Source organism: Schistocerca serialis, chromosome 1 (assembly GCF_023864345.2).
Source record: "Schistocerca serialis cubense isolate TAMUIC-IGC-003099 chromosome 1, iqSchSeri2.2, whole genome shotgun sequence".
NCBI classification, from domain to species: Eukaryota; Metazoa; Arthropoda; class Insecta; order Orthoptera; family Acrididae; genus Schistocerca; species Schistocerca serialis.
In genome coordinates this window covers 1097024668-1097048748 of record NC_064638.1, presented here as the reverse complement: position 1 = coordinate 1097048748, position 24081 = coordinate 1097024668, and the positions used below count along the sequence as shown (strand labels likewise).

The following is a 24081-nucleotide window of genomic DNA, read 5'->3' as shown; positions in this document are numbered from 1 at the left end:
CGTCTTCAGCGATGAGAGTTGCTTCTGCCTTGGTGCCAATAATGGTCGTATGCGTGTTTGGCGCCGTGCAGGTGAGCGCCACAATCAGGACTGCATATGACCGAGGCACACAGGGCCAACACCCGGCATCATGGTGTGGGGAGCGATCTCCTACACTGGCCTTACACCACTGGTGATCGTCGAGGGGACACTGAATAGTGCACGGTACATCCAAACCGTCATCGAACCCATCGTTCTACCATTCCTAGACCGGCAAGGGAACTTGCTGTTCCAACAGGACAATGCACGTCCGCATGTATCCCGTGCCACCCAACGTGCTCTAGAAGGTGTAAGTCAACTACCCTGGCCAGCAAGATCTCCGGATCTGTCCCCCATTGAGCATGTTTGGGACTGGATGAAGCATCGTCTCACGCGGTCTGCACGTCCAGCACGAACGCTGGTCCAACTGAGGCGCCAGGTGGAAATGGCATGGCAAGCCGTTCCACAGGACTACATCCAGCATCTCTACGATCGTCTCCATGGGAGAATAGCAGCCTGCATTGCTGCGAAAGGTGGATATACACTGTACTAGTGCCGACATTGTGCATGCTCTGTTGCCTGTGTCTATGTGCATGTGGTTCTGTCAGTGTGATCATGTGATGTATCTGACCCCAGGAATGTGTCAATAAAGTTTCCCCTTCCTGGGACAATGAGTTCACGGTGTTCTTATTTCAATTTCCAGGAGTGTATTTAACAATCATTTCTTAAGTGTAGGAGACAAAATTGGCGAGAATAGTTCAAAAGAAAGCCAGGCAGTACACGGAAGAGTCAGTTTTGAAAAATTTTAGCCAGATTAAGTTTCATCTAACAACCTCTTGTGAAATAAGGAAAATTATTAAATATATGAAAAATAAATGTTCTGTTGGAGCAGATGACATCTCTAACAAGTTATTAAAACAATGTGGAGCAAATACAGCTAATGTTTTTGAGTCACATATGTAATGCATCACTGACTCAGGGCATTTTTCCAGACAGGTTATAATATGCCTTTGTCAGGCCTCTCTACAAAAAGGGGGAAACCACAGGTGTCAAGAATTACCGGACAGTATCCTTGCTTACAGCATTTTCAAAAATATTTGAGAAAGTAATGTACTCAAGAGTGGTTAGCCATCTCAACGGTAGTAAATCACAGTTAGTAAATCATAATTCGGATTTCAGAAATGCTGTTCCACTGAGACAGCAATATACAATTTCACTGTCCACATAATAGAGTCTTTAAATAGTAAAATGTCACCAGTAGGAATATTCTGTGACTTATCCAAAGCATTTGATTGTGTGAACCATGACATTATGTTAGAGAAATTACAATTCTATGGTATAAATGGAACAGCATATGAGTGGTTTAAGTCGTATCTACAGAACAGGAAGCAAAAAGTCTCTTTATATGCTTCAAGTGATTCAAAGGAGTTTGCCACTTCATCTAACTGGGGTGAAATTACATTAGGTGTTCCACAAGGTTCGATCATGGGTCCCCTCCTGTTCTTGATATATGTGAATGACCTCCCTTCTTATGTGAAACAAGATGCTGAACTGACACTGTTTGCTGATGATACAAGCATAATTATTAATCCAGTAAAAGAAAGTCTCATAGAAAATGATACAAATAAGGTCTTTGGAAAAGTTATTAATTGGTTTTCTGCGAATGGGTCTGCTCTGAACTTTGAAAAAACACAGTACATCCAATTTTCTGCTGCAAAAAGCATAATTCCTTCAATGAACATAACACATCAAAAGAAGTCAGTAGCCAGGGTAGAGCATACTAAGTTTTTGGGTGTACATATAGATGAGAAACTTAATTGGAAATTTCATATTTTGCATCTGCTAAAGCAACTAGGTTCATCAACGTTTGTAATCAGATAATTGCCGATTTTGAGGATGTAGAAATTAATAAGGTAACATACTTTGCATACTTCCACTCTCTGATGTCATATGGAATAATTTTCTGGGGCAACTCAACACTTAGGCAAAAGGTATTCACTGCTCAAAAGAAAGTAGTTAGAATAATGTTTGGAGTTCATAGTCGCACATCTTGTAGGCATCTGTTTAAAAGGTTAGGAATTCTTACAACTGCTTCACAGTACATTTACTCAATAATGAAATTTTTTCTCAACAACATGGACCAGTTTAAAATCAACAGCAACATTCATGATTACAGTACCAGAAAAAAAGACCTACACTGTCCTTTACTTAACGTATCTTTGGCACAGAAAGGGGTAAAATATGCTGCTATAAAACTTTTTGATAAATTACCAGATGAAATAAAACGTCTGATAGACAGCAGTAATAATTTCGAAAACAAATTGAAATCATACCTCCTTCACAATTCCTTCTATACCATAGATGAATTCTTGAATATGAGTAAATAAATCTGGAGATATATTATATGCATTTTGTGCCATTTAAGGGAATGGGATAGATAATAGAAATATTTAGGTATAACACTATAATGTAAAAAAAAAAAAATTGTTTCCTATGCGCATTTCTTGTGCATTTAACACATTCCACATCATAACGGTTTTTCCTTGCTATTGATCAATGGAACACGTAACTAACTAACTAACTAACTAACTAACTACATAAGAACACTCCATGTGAAGGTCTACCTCGTCTTCAATAAGGATCTCTTTGTCTAAAAATGTTTAAGCTCTATGGGCCAGGGTCTTTAGCACCAAATTTTTTTGTGATGTATGGTGAAGGCTTGAGGCAAGGAGATAAAGGTCATTGTGCATAGGTTTCAGATATGCGCTATGACCCAGGGATCTGTCCGTTTTCTCTTAACCAACACATCGAGGAAAAGGAATGGGTACTCAGATCATAAGATTGAACGGATGATTCACTCAAAATTGAGAATGTCTGAGAAAGAGCCTGAAATTTCAACTGAAACTGAGACCCACACAGTAGCTTTTCTGCCACATGTTGGCCCAGTATCCAGAAAGATCGATGGATGCCTATGGAAACATGGCATCCAGTGTGTTTTGACTCCCTTCAACTAAGATAAAACATTCTTTGTAATGTTAAAGATGATCTAGGACTCCAAAAGCTGTATGTGTATTGCATTCCACATGAATGTGGCATACTTTATGTGAGGTAGACAGTCATAATAGCTGAGGAGAGATGCAAAGAACATTGGTGACATACCTGATTAAAATGACCAAACAAATCAGCTGTTACCGAGCACTCTCCTGAATATAAACACGGAATGAAACTTGATGAGACGAGTATTGTGACGCAAATGCTAAGTTCTGGGACAGCATAATAGAGGAGGAGTAGATACGCCAATCAGTTCTCTACACACTGAAGCATACAGTGATGAATTCATTGAGTAGGAGTGCCTTAGTGTAGTGCTGCGCCATGACACCAGATTGTGATTGTGTACATAGCCAGTCACCAAATCATTGCCCTTGTAATACAGACATCATGTTCTTAGGTTAAAACTCTGCTGAACTGGGTCTCGAACCCGGGACCTTTGCCTTTCATGGGCAAGTGCTCTACCATCTGATCTACCTGAGCACAACTTTTAACCATCCTCACAGCCTTACTTTCACATGTACCTCATCTCCTACCTTCCAAACTTTACAGAAGTTCACCTGTGAAACTAGTGGGACTAGCCACTCCTGGAAGAAATGATGTTGTGGAGACATGGCTTAGCCACAGCCTGGGGGATTGTTTACAGAATGACTTTTCACTCTGGATTAGTGTGCACTTGTATGAAACATCCTGGCAGATTAAAACAGTGTGCCAGACCAGGACTCAAACCTGGAACGTTTGCCTTTCATGGGCAAGTGCTGTACCAACTGAGCTAGTTTTGCTGGAGAAGTTCTGTGAAGTTTGGAAGGTAAGTGATGAGGTGCTGGCAGAAGTAAAGCTGTGAGGACAGTTCATGAGTCTTACTCATGTAGCTCAGTAATTTGCTTAGAATATGGTATCATCAGAACAGTCTTCACCGACTGTCAGCCTTTCATTGCAGTCTTTTTCTATCTGTGAAAAGTTTATGACGCCATGTGGTGGCATTGTAGTAATACTACTCTACATTGATTTCTATCTATAATTGTTAATGTCATTGGTCCTTCAGTGTGCTAGTATACACTTCTCATGGTCTTCACCACACACAGAAAAATGGTCCCTCCAGGTGTTGTTCTGAGTATACCACTTTTCTTAATTGCATTTAACAGACTTTTAGAGGCCGTGGAGTGTACAGTCTTAATTTCCATTATGTTAACAACCTAGCACTTTTTACAGGTCTTCAAGCTTGAGTGTTGCAAAATGTCAGCTGCAGTACTCCATAAGAACACATTCTTGGGCCTCACCCAAGTATTTCAATTCATTACTTACAAAACATGCATAATGTGCTTCTGCCATAGCCGAATAGTTCAACACATCTGTAACTTTAGTAACATAATGAGTTACTTAATGGAGTGCAGTGATGGATCATGTATTGATGGTCAAATGGGAAATACCTCCACTTCCTCAGCTAGCAATAAATAATACTCCCTGTCACAGGAATGTTTTGTCTTCATAGCATAACTAGTAGCCATTATGAAAGCTTCACAATACATCCACACCTACTCACACTCAAGACCTTCTTTTGAAGTTCCAAAACTTGGAAAGGTCAGTTATATTTCTGTTGACACCCAGCTGTGTTGCACTCTCAGCAAATGAACTTGCAGATGACGTGGCCTAGGTGGCAACCAAAAAAGATGCCTTGGAACTTACCGGTAAGATACTGAGTCATCACTTGTAAACAACCCTACCCAAAAAACTCTTAGTGTCATGGAGCAGAGAGTGGTGTGCTGAAGCTGCCAACAAGGATCCACAACATACTGAAAAAAAAATTCTGCAACTGCATGCATGCATCTAAATTCTTTGCTGACTCTGAATTGGCCACACTGGAGCTACCCATAAATACATTCTTCAGCAAATCATTCCAGTTTACTGCAGTTTTGGTACCCCTTTATCATAGGTGCCCATTGTAATAGTGCCACCACTTTCATCACAGTAAGGTGAGCATTGAGACAGCCAACACATCACTTGGAATTTTAGCCAGTGATAACCAAACAGTGAAACTAGTTTTATATTTTATTCAACTGTGCAGCTTGTGTAATCTTACCTGATGATAAAGAAATTAATTATTGAGAAAAAAGATCACCATTTGAATGTGGATTTGATCAGAAAAGATCAGCACGAATACTTTTTCCCTTTGACTTTTCTTAATTATTGTTAATTCTTGTAGTTTTTCTAATGAAATGATCATATGGCATTATTGGTTGGGAGACCCTGTTTGATTTGGCTACCCATCTCCTTCATTGTAAAAGAATTTTTTTGATTTAATATTTGTTTAATAGAGGGCCTAATGACGTAGTAGTTTGATCCGTTATACCCATAAGCGAGAAACACACTGTTCAGAAGTCAAATTCCTCACACTAAAATGGCTATTTAAAAACCATAAATGATGTGTTGACTAGCAAATTATTGTTTTAATTGCATACTACTTCAATTTGTTCAGTAGTGATGGCCAATTTTTTGTTAAATGGTACATTAGTGTCTACCCTGTGGCAGATTGCATTGTAAGCAAACACAAAGTGAGATGTTTTTTGACACAGTTGCGTACAAATGTTTTGTGTTGACTCATGCATGTTGGGAGACTATGAAAAGCAACTGCTACACCAGGAGTTTTCAGAGCCAGAAATACGACATTCACATGAGATGAAGGAGGTTAGTCTTCATTCAAGGATCATTTATATGTCAGCTTCCATAACCAGTTCATTTGCTTAACATGTCACATATTGAACATGTCTGGAATGTTGTTGGTCATAAACTTGGCCGCGCGGGGTAGCTGTGCGGTCTGAGGTGTCTTGTCATGTTTGCGCGGCTCCTCCCCGTCCGAGGCTCGAGTCCTCCCTCAGGTGTGGGTGTATGTGTTGTCCTCAGTGTAAGTTAGTTTAAGTTAGATTAAGTAGTGCATAAGCCTAGGGACTGATGACCTCAGCAGTTTGGTCCCATAGCCCTTACCACAAATTTCCATAAACTTGTTTGTCATGGACTTCTAGAAGTGATTATTGATGCTTTGTGGCTGATGACTAGTGGATAGAAATTTCCCAGGAACATATAGATAGCCTCTTTCATTCCATGTCGTGGCATTGAGAGGCTCTGATTACAGTTCATTGGGTCCCGTCGTTACTTAATTTGTGCTGTAAAGTTCATTGCAGTTATGTGTTCTCCTTGGCATTGCAAATTTTTGCCAAATTTAATCAGTTAAAAGTTTTCACTCACTCAGATTTCTATGCGTCTCTCTTATGTTCCTAAGGAACTTCCCTTTATTCATAGGTTCTGTCCTGCCATTATGTGCCATGCTGTCTGCAATATTCATCCTACCTTTTCCCCTTATAAGTGGTCACCTGTCCTACAAAACATAACATGGACCCTTTTCCATTTTGATGGACTTACAACCTTTTCAGATATTGGCAGACTTTCAGTCTCTTGAAATTTATGTTTTGGGAATTGAGAAATACCATCACTTTTAGTGTATAATGTTATTGCAGGTAATCTGCCAGATTATTATGTCTTTTTGGCACATTATTTCGACAACATTCCTTGTTGTCATCACCAGTTGCTCTCTGACATACTAAAGCATCAAGGGGCTGTTCTTCTTTTTGTGTGTGCTACTTACTCCCCTCCTTTCACCTTTCTGCAGCCCTGACTTTGGAATGCTGCACACTATCTGCATCCAAGTGCTCTTCGGCCATCCGTGGTGATCTTTATCTGGTCTGTTTCCACTGGCCGTGAATGACATCCAGCTACTGTGTCAGTGCCTGATTTCCTTATTTGTGGCTCGAACTGAGCTTCCTGGCACTCTTTTATTGATTTTAAGGGGGAATCTCATCCCCAGGGTAACTGGCCACTGACATGCCACCTGGACACCACTCACCACCAGTGGAAGTGGAACATGTACGGGATGCCTCAGATGGGCAGGGTGTGCTTGGAAGCAGACAGCATCCCAAATACCAGAGCCAGGACTACGGTAAGGCAAAGTGAGGGGTAATTGGTGTGTGTGTGTGTATATATATTTGGTGTCATGGCATTCCGCCGCTCAGTCGGCATCCTGCCGTGCTAGTGAGAGGTTCATGCTGTACTCCGTTGAGTTACTGAGACAGTTTGAAATGTCAGCATTAATTGAAAATGCCGTGAAGTGTGAAGTGCGTACTGTAATAAGGTTTCTGACTGCAAAAAACTGTACACCGATAGAAATCTATCGGCAGCTTTGTGAAGTGTATGGGGACAACATAATCACTGAAGGTGGAGTGCGTCAATGGGTCATAAAATTTAAAAATGGCCGAACTAATGTTCACGACGAAGAGTGAAGTGGAAGACCCAGCATAGTGACTGCCGAACTTGTCGAAAAAGTCAATGCCGCGGTCCGTGAAAACCGTAATTTCACAATAACGGAACACTCTATGAGTTTTCCACAGTTTGTTGCACGAAAACGTTACCGAAAAGCTTGGTTACCACAAGTTTTGTGCAAGATGGATACCAAAAATCTTGACAGAGATTCACAAAAATCAGCAAATGGCTGCAGCGTTAACGTTTTTGGACGCTTACGAGAAAGATGGCGACTCATTACTCGATCGCATCGTTACTGGTGACTAAACATGGGTTAAGCATGTGAACTGCAAGACAAAATTGCAGTCAATACATTGGGGGCACACAAATTCCCCCCCAAAACCCAAGAAATGCATGCAGACAATGTCGGCTAGGAAAGTGATGGTGACTGTCTTTTGGGACAGAAAAGGTGTGATTTTTGTGGATTTCCTAGAAAGAGGCACTACAATAAACTCTCGAAGGTATTGCCAAACTCTGCACAACCTCAGAAGAGCAATACAAAGCAAGCGCAGGGGAAAGTTGGGCTCAAAGATCTTGCTGATTCACGACAACGCTCGGGCCTACATGGCAAATGCCACTCGTGAAGTTCTCGAAACTTTTAAGTGGGAGTTGTTTCCTCATCCGCCGTACAGTCCCGACCTGGCACCGAACGACTTCCACTTATTCCCAGCAATGAAGAAGTGGTTGGCTATGCAGCGTTTTGATGACGACGCACAGCTTCAAGAAGAGGTAACCACGTGGTTGAAGGCGCAGGCGGCCGAATTTTACGACAAAGGTATTTCCAAGCTCGTCCATCGCTATGATAAGTGCCTTAATTTAAATGGCAACTATGTAGAGAAGTAGTATTTAAGTGTGGCTTTCATCTGTATATAATAAAAAATATTTCCAGTACTTTATTTATTTTTAATTCCAAAACGTAATGTACTTTGTGGATAGCCTTTGTATATATAAGTAATAGAAGAGGTCCTGATACTTTAGTAGTCAAGGACCACATGATGTTGAAATATTGTGCCAATAAGACACAACAACTTCACACCATACCTGCAAGAATGTTACACATTGCAATGCTATCAAAACATGAGCTCTTACTACAGTTTTAATTTTTAATTATTTCTCATATGTGTAAAACATTCCACAGGAAAGGCAGCAACAGCCAGGTTACAAGCAGTAGCATTATGATGCCTACAATCCGGGTTGAGGCATCACCACTTGCAGTTGAAATGCGTTTACCTGCTCATGGTTGGGTGCGCACTCCCATGGCTGTGTCATACCTGATACGCAACCATACTGAACTGCTCCTAGAACTGGATCTCAGCATGGAAGCCAGTGAAGCATTTATGTTTGCTGGACATAAACAGGTAAAGTATTAACACAAACTGTCATATTTGAGAAGAAAGAAAGACACAGATGAATAAGTGTTTAAAATAAGGACATTAATTTTAATAATTTTCAAACAGAAACAGAATGTCTAAATACCAGTTGTAAAAACTAGAAAATATGGTAGATTTTTTTATCATAGAACTTTAGAAGTCCTTTCATTTTGAAAAACTTGTGCATATATAACAGAATTAAAAAAAAAAAAGAGTTAAATACAGCTAAATAAGGAGAAAAAATCCTTTTTAACCCCAGCATATATATATATATATATATATATATATATATATATATATATATATATATATATATATATATATATATATATATATATATAAAAAAACAAAGATGAGGTGACTTACCGAACAAAAGCGCTGGCAGGTCGATAGACACACAAACAAACACAAACATACACACAAAATTCAAGCTTTCGCAACAAACAGTTGCCTCATCAGGAAGAGGGAAGAGTGTCTGTATGTGTGGATGGATATGTGCGTGTGTGTGAGTGTATACCTGTCCTTTTTTCCCCCTAAGGTAAGTCTTTCCGCTCCCGGGATTGGAATGACTCCTTACCCTCTCCCTTAAAACCCACTTCCTTTCGTCTTCCCCTCTCCTTCCCTCTTTCCTGATGAGGCAACTGTTTGTTGCGAAAGCTTGAATTTTGTGTGTATGTTTGTGTTTGTTTGTGTGTCTATCGACCTGCCAGCGCTTTTGTTCGGTAAGTCACCTCATCTTTGTTTTTATATATAATTTTTCCCACGTGGAATGTTTCCTTCTATATATATATCAGGGTGTCTTTCTCTTATCATTTTCCTCCTTTCTGAATTTGTAAAAGTGTAAAAGCTGTTGATGCTATTGTATTTTGTAATTTATTTTTGGGGCACGGTTGTGTTAGGTGTTACTGCTCCACCAGTTGTTAAATAAATATTATTGTTAGGTCCTACAATTTAATATTTATTCGTGTTTACAATAAATTTATGCAGTTTCTGCACACCAGTGAGTTTAAAGTGAGGGAATTGGTACATGTGGAGTAAGGAGGAGAGTGGGGGTGGAAGAGAGAGGGGGGTGGGGAACAGGAGGTGGTGGTGGTGGTGGGTGGTACCATGGACTAGCAGAAATTGAGACCAGGAAAATTGCAGGGTCAAAGGGTAAAGGGTAAGAGTAACTTCCATCTCCATACAGTATATATACGAATAATTGACACCATCGAATAATCCGCAAACTGTAATTTTAAGGAAAGAGGATGGAGGGGGGGAGGGGGGGGCAAAAAAAATTTAAGTTTCATTCATTTTGTAATTTCTTAGATTGCCACAGCCATACAGTGGGACCTCTTGGAGTCGGATGTACTACCAGTACCCTGCATCTTCCCAACACGATATTTCGACATTGTAACTTGGCATCTTCATTGGGCGTTTCCTGCAACTGGCGAACAAGCTGATCATGTCCCGTACTTATGCCTGGTGTTCCCTACACCATCCTTGCCTGCTGCAACAGTTTCTAGCAGTGCTATTTGTCTCTATGCATTTTGTTTTCCACCTGTGCCAGTTTCCACTGTTTTGCCTGCTGACATCTGTGCCAAGGGTTTCTGTGCTAGGTCCGCACCCACCAGGACATTCCTAGCACTATCAACATGCTGCGGACATTCATCATGCTGTTGGCAACTGATCAAATCAGGCTGCTGTGGGAGTTTCATATTCTGTCTGTGCATGCCACAGTAACCTCTGGTGTCGGTGGCCGCCATCTGTAGTTCTGTGCTGTGTCTGCTCTCAGGTTGTATGCTGCCTGAGGTTTTGGGTGGTTGGTGTTATTCCCTCTCTTGTCTGTGAGCACAACAGTTGTCTCCTGAGGCGGTAGCTGCTGCCTAAGGCCCTATAAGAGATTTGATCCCTGGTCATCTGGGGTTCATTACGAGAGAAGGGAACCTTATTCCATTGTTTCTCTAGAAGTTCCAAAGCCAGATTTCATGCCATTCTGAGCTGGTATCCTGCATCCCAGTTGATCAGGTTCTCTGTCATCTTGATTTCGATAGATTCAGTAATCACACTCTCCAGAAATCTGTAGGTCTGAGCCAGGATCGTGGTTTTATCATGATTCATAGCATGTTCAAGTTCCAAGAAATGTTTTACTACTGCAGATTCAGTGGCCTGTCATAGTCTGGTATGTCTTTGGTGTTCTTTACATCTAATGTTAACTGTTTTGGTAGTCTGACCAGTGTAAGACATTCCACATTCACATGGTATATGGTAGACACCAGATTTTCTTAACCCCAGATTATCTATGTCCATTGCACAGAGTGCCCTGATCTTGTTTGGTGGGCAGAATGCACTTGTGATTCTGTGGTTTTTCAGGATCCTACTGATGTCAACAGATATAGACTGTGCATATTGTAGAAAGGCTACCCTCCTGGTCTTTTCTTCTTTTTCTCCTCCTCCTCCTCCTCCTTCTCCTCCTCCTCCTCCTCCTCCTGCCATTATATCAGGTCATATGGCGGATCATAGCGCTTTGGGGATCTCCCCGTTTGAGTACCCATTGTCTGTAAATGCTTTCTGTAGATGTTCTAACTCTCCTGCCAAGCTTTCTGAGTTGGACAATGTCTTGGCTTAGTGTACAAGTCACCCCAATATCCCATTCTTCTGTGCTGGATAATGGCAGCTGACAGTGTGTAGATATGTCAGTGTGTGTTGATTTCTTATACACATTATGGTCTAATGTGCTGTTTGTCATCCTTTTCACGAGGACAACTAGAAATAGAAGCTGACCATCATTCTCTAGTTCCTTTGTGAACTAAATGTTGGGGTGACTCGAGTACAGAGGGTCAAGGAACTCGTCCAGTCTTTTCCGGCCATATGGCCAAATGACGAATGTGTCGTCAACGTACCTGCTAGGCAACAGTTCTAAGTGCCTCATCCTCAAATCTCTCTCTAAATAGATTTGCCACTACTGGAAATAAAGAGACTAACTGTTGGCAATCCTTCAGTCTGTTCATAAAATTGGCCTCCACATAGTAGGAAGTAAATTGATAGCATTAAAATATGCTTGAAAAAGTCCAGCAGAGCACCATCAAATCTCTCACTGATTAAATTGAGTATGTCCTGAAGTGAATAGCACCACTAGAAATGGGCGGTATACGGAGCACCAGACACCACCCAGGCATAAATATGGTACGTGGTCATGGAGGAGGAGGAGGAGGAGGAGGAGGAAGAAGAAGAAGAACAGGGGGGTAATGTTTCTACCACATACATGGTCTGTATATGCTAAGATCAGCAGAATCTTGAAAAAACACAAAATAAGAGTGTGTTCTGTGCACTAGAAAACATCGGGGCACTCTGTGGAACGGTCAAAGATGATCTGGAGTTAAGAAAATGTGGTATACCATGTGAATGTGATATGTCTTACATCGTTCAGACCATTAGAACAGTTGGCGTAATATGTAAAGAACACCAAAGACTTACCAAGCTATGATAGGCCACTGAATCAGCAGTAGGAGAAAATCTCCCGGAACATGAACTGCCATGAATTATGATAAAACCAGGATCCTCACTCAGACCCGCAGATTTTAGGATAGTGTGATTACTGAATCTATTGAAATCAAGACGATGAAGGAACTGATCAACCAGGAAACAGGATACCAGCTCAATACAGCATGGAATCCAGCTTTGGAACTACTAATGAAACAGAGGAAAAAACTTCCCTTCTCTGGAAATGAACCTGAGACAACCAGGGGTGTAATTACTGGATCAGATCTCTTATGGAGAACCAGGTGGTGACTACGTTCTTGGGAGACAATTATAGTGCTCACTGGCAAGCGAGGGAATAACATCAACCACCTGAAATCCCAGGAACCACATGACCTGGGAGCAGACACAGTACAGAATTCCAGACAGTGGCCACCACTAGGAGAGATTGCTGTGGTGCTCACGGACAGAATGTGCAATTCCCAAAGGAACCTGATTTGGCAGGAAGTGCACCTTGTTTCATTGCAAATAAATTATTCTAACATGATGATTATTTTGATCATGATTTTCATCGTCTCTCCTACCAGAAGAATCATTGTTGTCATCACTGTCCTCCCATAGAGTGTCATCCTTGGTGCTGTCCAGAGAATTTATGATACCACATTTTTTTGTAGGATTTTTCCATCAGTGGAAGTGGAATGGAGTCCTTGCACATTTCATGCGCTCAGAAGTCTGCAACAAATGTGGCCACTTGATTTTTCCACTTGGCGTGAATTTGTGGTTTTCAGTGGCCATTTTGACTGAAAAAACTCAGTAGCCAGCCTCACCGTGCTTTGAAACTGGTGATGCCTTGTTCTCTGGCTAAAGTCAATGCTTTGAGTTGGCACATTTCATTAGGTACCAGGCATCTGTATTGTTACTTCTCATCTGCATGATCACAGAGCCTTTTTTCAAGGTTCAGATGATTTACTTTCTGGCTGTAAAATGCCCAGTTTCTTGAAGGCACATTTTGTTTTTTCACCAGTTGCAAATACAACCCTTGCTCACTTCATACTTCCTCCCACTGCACAGTTTACATATTTCTCTGCTTCTTTAGGAATGTTAAGGTTTTCTTTAGCTGTGTATGAGCCGTAACGAGAACTTGTAGCCATAATAAGCAATTTAGCATGTGGTTAATTATTTCACTTCTTACATGCCACTGACACATCACACATTGAGGCCACAGTAGTGCTATAGTATAACAAGACCTATTGCTGGAGGTCGAAGAGTACCAGCCTTATTGCAATTAATCTGTGCACCCCAGTTTTTTTGTCCTTAACTTCAGGAAAAAATATTTGTAGATTATTCTCATATTTGAAAAGGTTGTTGATTGGGAGGATCCAGATGGCAAAGGTTGTGAAGCAACCATTGAAATCAATGTGCAATTATTTCCTTCATTATATGGTGTTCTTTGCTCTTGTCCACAGTTTGGTAACGCCCACTCATTTGCATGTACACCTGCTTGATGGTCATGTTCGTATAAAAGTCTGTGCAGAAGTTACTGTGGAGCTTTGATAGAGTATGATATGCCAGTTAGAGGACTAGAATATGGTGGTTGGTTTCAGGTTCTGCTGAATGGGTCAGGAGTCCACTACACGTAGTAGGCTACATGGTTAGCAGGGACTGTGTGATGTGAACCTGGCAGTTTGTTATGTTAGATGGTCTTGGGGAAATACAAAAAGGGCTTCAGCCTCAAAGGGTGCAGTTCGAACACAGGAAGAACATTGGTATAGGAACCATCGGTATAACAGTTTATAAATTATCGTTACTGTATTGGGAAAGTACCATGGCTCCAAGTGCTAATAGAAAGCACTGATGCTAAAATCATTATAGGCACTGAAAGCTGGCTAAAGCCAGAGATAAGTTCAGCAAATATTTTTGTGAAGAACGTAATGGTGTTCTGAAAGAATAGGCTAAACACAGTTAGCAGTGATGTGTTTGTTGCTGTAAGTAGTAGTTTATCTTGTAACAAAATTGAAGTTGATAGTTCCTGTGAGCTATTATTGGTAGAGGCCATTCTTGGCAACTGGAATAAAATAATAACTTGATCCTTTTACCGGCCTCCCACCTCAGATGATACAAATGCAGAAAAGTTCAATGATAACTTGAGTTTAATTTCAGACACGTATCCGACTCATACAATTATAATTTGCAGTGACTTTAATTTACCCTCAATATGTTGGCGAAAATACATGTTTTATTGTGGAGGTATTGCATAAAACATCATCCGAAATTGTGCTAAAAGCATTCTCTCAAAATTATTTCGAGTAGTTAGTTCATGAGACCATGTGAATAGTAAACGGTTGTGAAAACACACTTGACCTCCTAGCAACAAATATTCCTGAGCTAATAATTAACATCAGGACAGATACAGGAATTAGTGAACACTTGGTTGTCATAGGAAGAGTGAATATTGTAACCCCCAAATCCTCCAAAAATAAATGAAGAATACACCTATTTTTTAAAAAAAAGGCAAATAAAAACTGACTTGATGCCTTCCCAAGAGACAATCTCCACTACTTCCAAATTAACAATGTAAGTGTAGACCGGATGTGGTGTGAATTCAAAGAAATAGCATCAACAGCACCCCGAAGTGTTCAATGGAACATGTATTCAGCCAGCTAACCCACAAAATGTTCGATGCACAGCAGTGAAATTTATAATGCTTGTCACAAATATTCAGCTGCTGCAGCTTCAGCTGTGTTCTTAGGATCCTGCCAAACCATATAGCAAAAAAATTTTTGGTGGCCAACTTTATATGTGAATACTTAGCTTTTGTTGTAGCTATACTGCATCTGTGTATATTAATTTAAATCAATAATTTCCATTGTTTAATTTAAACCTGTAACTTTTCATATTTGTGTGTTCACGCTACTTAACGGTGATGTTGCTATTGGCTGACAAGATCATGTGTCCAATGCTCGGAATATCTGCTGGGTCATTCCATGTCAGCTAACCTAGACCTGCCCTGCCCTTCCTTCATAGAACTCGTTGAAATTTTATGTGAACATTTGCACGTCACCAACAAACATTGGTAAAGTTTAATGTTCGTCAAAGCAATACTGACTGGGATATAGTCACTTGTTTGACTCCATGCACAGATTTGCATAAGACAAGCATGAGTTTCTGGTGACTTTGAGCTATTACATCTAAGGCTATATTTCGTTAAAAGAAACGAAATTGGACATCTTGGACAACTTTATGTTCTCTTAAATATAATTGAAAGAATTTTGACTTCCTATGTGTCGGGGACTAAAGGTATGATAAATGTCAACCTAAATGTAGCCTAACAACACAAAGTTCTCAAATATAAAGTCTCATATATGTAATACGTTCCAGCACTGAATAAATGATGTGCTAATTTGAAGATTTTGCAAAAAATGTGGTATTTTCAAATTGATATTGCAAAAAACTGTGTTATATAAAACTTTCAAAACTGGGCTCATTAGAAAGACCATGGTTCTAACAGCCAAGGAAAAAAGTATACAGCACAGACTAACAATACTAGATAATTTGCATCAAAGTTGGGCACAAAAATCGCAGCATGAACAAAATTTAAACTTTGGAATCTTATGTCTCATGGAGTAAACATATACTTAACATGAAACTTACTATGCAGTTGGTCGGTATCTCAAGAATGTGGACTATAAAATTTCATTCACTTACCGTTTTCCAGTAGTCTACACAGTTGTTGAAAAGATGACAATTTTTGTGAAAAGTTGATTTGCTATTAAAACTTCTAAACCAGTCTTATTTGAATTTGAAACAACACGTTTTAAGCCCCCTGCCACACACACACGGAACATTCCAACATGGACTAACAGTGCTACATAAATTGAAGAATACTCGTAAGAAAAATTGCTCTGTGAATAAAGTTTTAACTCTGCCTTCTTATATCTCGTTGATTAAAAGCATGAGAAACATGAAACTGTGGATCTGGTAACTTAGTAATATAAGGCTTTCCAATATAAAATTTAATTCACAGTCTTTTTGTTGTGCTTATCTGTAACTCAGCATCTCCACTGTATAGTGAGCAGCAACTACCCATTTCATAATACTGTTGAAAAGGGAGTCTCTTATTCATGATTAATACATTAGCTTCTTAAAATACAGATATGAAGCTGGCATCCATGATGCCCTTTTGCCTATGGTAGTGAAGTCTCTTGTATGTTGAAATTTTCCAAAAATATTTAGTTTACTGCAAAATCGGTATGCATATCAGAAGCCTGTTAAAAAACTGTCTAATGATATTTCATTCATCCTTGTACGATTAGTACGTGTTGAGAAAAAAGGTTGTTTTGAGAAATAATGGTTATGATACTGCAAAAATAATCTTGAAAATATAAGTAACTTGGTAGATAAAAAAATATCTACTCACCAAGCTGTGGAAGGAGAACACACTTGTAAAAAGTATTACAGTTTGCTAGCTTTCAGAGCCAGTGGCTCCTCTTCCTGGCAGAAGGGTTGAAGAGGAAGAAAGAGAGGTGAAGGAAAAGGGCTGGCGAGGTTTGGAAAAAGGGGTCGGGTTCGGAAAAGTTGCCCAGAACCCTAGGTCATGAGAGACTTTCCATATGGGATTACAAGGAAAGACTGATTGTTGGGGACTGCACCAGACAAGATTTGAAAACCTGAGAGTTTAAAGGTGGAAGATAGGGTACATGCAATACAGAGATTACTGCTAAAACATCGTGCACGAGTTAATAAGAGTGAAAAGCTAAGTTAATTGTATGTGATAGAGATGGGAGAGGGACAGCGAATAATACACAGGTCAGAAAAGGAAAGATGTAGAAAACTAAAAGAGAGTGAAGAAAGTAATAATTGCTGTGAAGAAATGCTGAGACCAAAGAAATTTACATAAATTAAGGCCAGATGGGTGGCAAGAACCAAGGCTATGTGGTAGTGCCCCTTCCCAACTGTGGAGTTCAAGAAACTGTTGTCTGTGGTAGGAAGAATCCAGATGGCTTGTGTGGCAAAATGGCATTGAGGTCACAGCCGTCATGCTCTGCAACAGGAGACTGTGTGTTACCAGTGTATACCACCTGCTTATCCCTAATCATCCTGATTGATAGCTTGGTGGTAGTCATGCCGATGTAAAGGGCCGAACAGTGTTTAAATAACAGCTAGTATATGACATGTCATTTCACAGATGGCTCGCCCTTTGATAGTATGTTTTGCCAATTACAGGGCTGGTTATAGGTGGTGGCATGAGAGTGCATAAGGCAAGTCCTGCTCTGGGGACAGTCACAGGGGTGCCATATGGTAGGCAGATGGCTGCAAAATGAGCATAGTGCCTGATAAGGATATTGTAGAGATTGAGAGGGTGACAAAAAGCTATTCCAGGTGTGATGGGCAAAATCTTGCACAGAATGAACCTCATTTTAGGGCATGATGGAAGTCGTTGCCTTGTCAAAATAGCTGATTAATACATTCAAGACCAGGATAGTAGTGAGTGACGAGGAGGATCACTAAGTTGTTTTTTGGAGGGATCAGCAGTACCAGGATTGGATGTGATGGCCCAGGAAACATGCTTTTGAGCTACACCAGAGGGGTACTTACATCCAGTGAAGGCTGAAGCGAGAATGTGGTGTATTGCTGTAAAGAGTGTGTATCTGTAGAAATATGTTTACCTCAAATGCCAAGGCTGTATGAGAATGAACGTTTGACATGGAAATGAAGGTAGCTGTCAAAATGTAAGAACTGTTGTTTGTTAGTAGGTCTAATGTGGACAGATATGTTTAGAGGATGAGATCAACATCATTGTTTGTTAGTAGGTGTAATGTGAACAAAAGTGCGTTGTTGACCTTCAGTGAGGATGAGATCAATGTCAAGGAAAGTGGCATGGGATCTGGAATAGGACCACATGAAATTTAATTGGAAGAATGTATTTAGAGATTCCAGGAATTTTAAGAGGTCAGCCTCACCATGAGTCCATATGGCATAAATGTCATCAATGTATCTAAACCGAACCATGGGCTGAAGACTAGCTCGTGGTCCACATGGGCCAGTCTGTGAGATATAGGTTCGGCCAGCCGAAACCAGCACTGTGCATGACTAGACAGGCATGTATTATGACTTGAAATGTTGCTGTAAATTATAATGGAAGGGGAGGTGGTGCAGGGGAAAGGGGGGGGGGGGGGTTGATCACAGTGGCAGGCAGACCTAAGTATTAGTGCATAAGGCAGATCATTGACACTATGGAATGCAGCAGTTATGCTGAAATGAAGAAGATAACTGTCAATTAACAGCAATGGGAAATGGCATCAGACCAACCTTTCGGGGTGACAGCAGGACTAAGACTTAAACATGCTAGTGTAAAAATGCATTTCTTCATATTTTTAGTTACTACAGTTGCTCTATGTACCAACAGAAGTTTATATACATTAGTTACATTTTCTTTTTATTTTATGGCTGATTTGTTGGTACCAAAAATATAAGCTCATTTTTGTAAATAATGAACTACGGAAAGCATAGTGTCAAATAACAATAATATTATGAAAAGGGTAGGTTGCCGCTCACCATATAGAGTTGCAGACAGGCACAACGACATGACTATTATATGTTTTGGCTTTTGGCCACAAGGCCTTCTTCTGAAGTAGAAAACATGCACACACAACCACAACTCACATACACGTGACCACAGTCTCTGATAAATGTGGCCGGAATGAGTTGTAACTGTGCCTCATGGGAGCAGTAATCCAGTGTTGGGGGATAAGGAGGCAGCATGGAATGAGGGGAGATCGCAGAATGGGATGGTGGAACGTATGAAGTTGCTTGTGGGAGCATGCAGGGATGTGAAGGGGACAGGATAGGGCTGCAAGGTGCAGTTGGAAGGTTTAGGAGGAGGACAGGGAAGATGAGTGGAAAAAGAGAGAAGCACAGAAGGGGAAAAAAAGACTAGTGGGTGCTTTGATGGAACAGAAGTTATGTAGTGCTGGAGTGGGACAGGCAGGTGAAGGACAGAGAATAGTGTAAGTTGAGGCCAGTGGGATTATGGGAACATAGGACATATTGCAGAGAGGGTTCCCTGTTCAGTTAAGAAAAGTTGGTGTTGGTAGAAAGATCCAGATGATGCAGGCTGTGAAGCAGTCATTGAAGTGAAGCACACTGTGTTGGGTAGCATGTTTAGCTACTGGGAACTCCAGCCGTCTCTTGGTCAGTTTGTCGCTGGGCATTCATGCAGCCAGCCAGCTTGTTAGTTGTCGTGCCTACATAGAAAGCAGCATAGTGGTTGCAGCTTAGTTAATAATTACATGACACAGTTATCTACCCTTACATTACTTACTGCTCTGTATCAACATATGTTTCTAATCACTGACTGATTGATGATGATAAAACTTTTAGTGACTTCCCCATTAATTGTGCCCATACTTATTGTGTTTGTTTCTTTAGTTGCAGTTAAGAATACTACCAGACAGTATTCGTACATTGGACTACAATCTATATCCTCTACTCTCTGGTCTTGTTGCACTGCCACGACTGAAGCTTACACCTGTGGAAAGATCAGACTCTCCTGTACATCAGTCTCTTCTCTCTGAGCTACTAGAACGTTCCTTGCCGTCTCATGTTTATGTCATGGTAATTTTTCATTTTTTTCGATTTTAAGGTTGTTTGAAATTTCAAATTTAAACCAAAACTCTTGTACTGTGGTAAGGGGAAAAAACAAGGCAGAAACAAAAACTAATTGGAGCATTGCCATCAGGGACAAATAAGTTCAGATGGCAGGTATGAAAGGTTAGAAGACAAACATAAAATGAAGGTGAAAGATTCAGTAAGAGTGTTGTATTGTTTAAAAATTAACTTTCAGCTGTGCCAAATGGGATAACTGTTTATTTAATTTTTGTTGAGGTTAAAGGAACTAAGTTGTAGCTATAGAAAGAATAGCGTAAAGTGGGATTCAGATAATGGCAGTGGCACATAAAACAAATTATATCATAATTGCGTTGTCAGTAAGTTATAAATCCTGTGAATTACATGTACAGTATATTGTAATCATATATTTCCTCTCTATATATATCACATAATAGTTGCACCTTCCAGCTAAGGCAGTACAACCTACAGTAGTGCAGAGGCATTATATGTTAAGACAGTTCCATAGCATAGGACTTCAAAGAGCTCTCAGAACTGTAGCATTTTTGCATGCAGTTTGCTCTATGATTTCATGAGGATATATTTTCACTAGCACATAATGTAAATATGTGATCTTACCACCACCTCATAGAGGGGGTGTTGAAATTTTAACACTGACAGTTGCCCTCAATTGTGAACAGCCATTGAATTCATGTTATGTTCGGCTGCATGTTGTGCCACGGGGTGGTCTACTTTCATCTGCTACAGTTATTGCACAGCTTGTTACGACTGCCAGTCAGCTGTTCACCAGGCTGGATGGCCACCGCCAAACTGTGGCCAAGAGCAAAGTAGACCAACTTGTGGCCACCTTCTGTACACTCCTCCCTCCTCCTACCTTCCCCACTTCTTTTCATGCCCCAGTTTCAAGGATTTTGTACCAGTTTCATTTCTCTAGACTTTCACAGGGCTGTATTTCCTTTCACCATGGCTATATTTCTGTCTCCTTTGAGCACTTTAAACATATTTTTGTTTGCTTCCGAACTTTATGTAATTCAACTTTAAACAGCATCCTTCTAAAATTCCCATTTTTTACTGTCTTCTTTTCCTTTGTGTTGTCTTTACAAATATTTATTAACCACTGTAATCATTGCATCTGACTACTCCCCAATAATATTTGAAGATCTGTATGCTCAACCAAATGTATTTCATTCTGTATAAATGTTACAAAAATATCCATCTCCTCTTCTGTACTATTACTGTTGTACCTTATCTAATCTATTATATCCAGTCATTAATTCTTAATTTTGATATTTCTCTCGATTTTAGTGGGTCCAGTATTTCATTTAATTCACCTTTGAAGGAACTATGATTTATTTAACACTTAATGGTCTCCGTGGAAAAGAAGGGTTGCACTTCTGTCATGTTGAATGATTCTCTTAAGTGTCATTGGTCCTGTTCTTGCAGGATCTTTTTCTGGCCGCAGCAATGTCAGAGATTTGGTATCTTGGAGGTGCTGTGTCCCATTGCTTGTGTGCCGACTATAACACCACATTCAAACTCACTTGGATCTTGACAACCTACCATTGTAGCAGCAGTAACCAATCTAACAACTGTGCCAGACAGTTGTTGTCAGTTCTGTGCAACAATAAATCAAACAAATCTAAAGGCTGTCATTTCAACTAATTACATAGTGTCTACAATTACAATTTAAATCGGACATGTCCAAAAGAACAGATACCATCTTAGTATATATTGCATTACATTGTTGACATCTGCAAGCATTTCTCACGCATTGCTACAGTGGGTTAACTGATTATTTTATTTTTTTTTTCTTTTTTTTTTTATTGTTCAGTGGGACTGTTTTCATTTTTCCATAAAATTCAAGTATATTTCACGTCTCAAGAGCTTTTGAGTTAAAATTTAGAGGGGATCAAAACTCTCTACCACTTTAACAGAATTCATAGTAATTGATGAAAAGTCATCGAGTAAAACAGAAGCTATATCTGGGATTCCCCAAGAAAGTGTTATAATCGCTCTGTTGTTTATAATCTATATAAAAGATTTAGGAGACAATCTGAGGACCCATCTTAGACTTTTGCAGATGATGCTGTAGTTTAACATCTAGTAATGTCATCAGAAAATCAAAAGCAATTGCAAAATGATTTAGACAAGATATGTGTATGGTGCAAAAAGTGCAGTTGACTGTAAACAATAAATAGTGTGCAGTCATCCACAATAGTACTAAAAGGAATCCATTAAATTTCTGTGTAACAATAAATCAAACAAATCTAAAGGCTGTCATTTCAACTAATTACATAGCGTCTACAATTACAATTTATATCGAAATGATCACATAGAAAAATGTTGTGTGGAGGGCAAACCAAAGACTGTGCTTTGTTTCCAGAACACACAGAAGATGCATCAGATTTACTAAAGACATTCCCAACACTATGCTTGTCTGTGCATTTCTGGAGTATTGCTGTATGGTATGGGGCACTTACCAGACAAGATTGATGGAGGACACTGAAAAAGTTATAAGAAGGGCGAAATCAAACAATGGAAAAATGGAGGATGGGAGGAGATAATAAGAAGGGCAGCTTGTTTTGTGTTATTGGCAGTCATTAAAACAAAGGCATTTTTCATTGCAGTGAAGACTCTTCAGGAAACTTCAGTCACCAACTTTCTCCTCTGTATGTGAAATATTTTGTTGACACTCACCTACATAAGGAGGAATGATAGTCATAATGACATAAGAAGAATCTGAGCTCGCACAGAAAGATTCAGGTGTTCATTTTTCCCATGCGCTGTAAGAGAGTGGAACAGTAGAGAAACAGTCTGAAGGTGGTTTGATGAACCCTCTGACAAGCACTTATGTATTAATTGCAGAGTAGCTGCGTAGATGTAATGCTCATTTTTTCTTTCTCAATTTTAAATTCTTGTGACAAATAGCAACATAAGATGCGAATTTAAATCAGTCATCATTGGACTTGGAGATATCCTTTATGTAACGTTAATCCCAGTAATACTTTAGAAGCTACCTCATGCCTTTCTCGTTTCTCTGTGTATGTTTGTCATTTCTCTACATCTTAAACTCTTAAAATCATTAATATCAGTTAATTTAGTCTTAGCTGTACCTTCATCACTTAAGTCCAAGAATTCTTTTTTGCTTCAGTTTTTCCACATTATCTGTATTTTTTACTACACAAAAGATTGTATTTTAATCATTAATCATTTAAAAAATTATTGTAAATGAGAATATTATTTTGACTAACAATAATTTTGTAGTTGTAAATTTAATAACTACTTCAGTTTTAGTGAACTTTTTTCAAAGTACTGAAGATATGTCACGTTCATATAAAATCTTCTATGTTACAGCCACAGGCAAAAAAAGCTGCAACATCTGTCGCAGTTGCATCTTAATTTCCATCAGAAGTTGCTTGGATGTTACGTGACACCCTGTTAAGAAATTATGCCCTGTCATCTTTTTGGATAAATAAAAGTATTGATCATTTTGTAAAAATATTTATTGCTGAAATAAAGATAACTATTCAGTATTTGTATAAAAGACCTATTAGCCTTTCTCTATGTGTGCATGTTTCTTTTTAAAACTGTAGATATTATATTTATGTATGAATTGACATTTGAATAAATTCTTAATTATTATATTTCATCCACTTCACCAAGCAGAAAGGAACATTTATGGTATTAGAATATAATTTGTTTTCAGGCTCCTCCTTGGCTATGAAAATAACTGAGGAAAAGAGCTTGGAAATATTTTAATCTGAAGATGTATTAATTGTTTGATGAGATTTATGAATAGTCTCATAAAACATTTGACACATCAGGTCAATGTTTTTAACGAGAATGTTATCACAGATACATTATTTAACTATTGTCTCAAAAAAGCTCTTTAGAAACGTAATAGTGGAACCTTGCACAGCGAGCATAATTCGTTCCAGAATCTTACTCATAGCATGAAACACTCCTTAAGAGAATCAATTTATCCCGTATAAGTTAATGTAAAATACGATAATGCGTTCTGTGCAGATAAATTACTAAAAGATTTATCTTAATAATGCCATTTATTCAAAGAAAATTGTACATATAGTATTACACGCTTTATTACTCACGATACATAAACTAATTCTTTTTTATTAGGAAGCTGTCTGTAGTCATTTGTTTCTGCTGACACTTCAACACTTGGCAAAAATGCAACACAGCATTATTGTCA

General features: G+C 39.3%; 1 protein-coding gene across 2 annotated transcripts in view; it reads left to right on the top strand.

Annotated features, from left to right (window-relative positions):
• LOC126416289 (trafficking protein particle complex subunit 11) overlaps nt 1–23417 on the top strand; it is a 128693-nt gene extending 105276 nt beyond the window's left edge. For both annotated transcript variants that reach the window (XM_050083943.1, XM_050083952.1), the window contains exons 18-20: nt 8555–8774; nt 19674–19859; nt 23226–23417. In XM_050083943.1, the coding sequence (XP_049939900.1) occupies nt 8555–8774; nt 19674–19859; nt 23226–23270 (451 nt within the window). In that variant the 3' untranslated portion in view covers nt 23271–23417. The remainder of the gene's footprint in view (nt 1–8554; nt 8775–19673; nt 19860–23225) is intronic.
• Nucleotides 23418–24081: the final 664 nt, after the last annotated feature.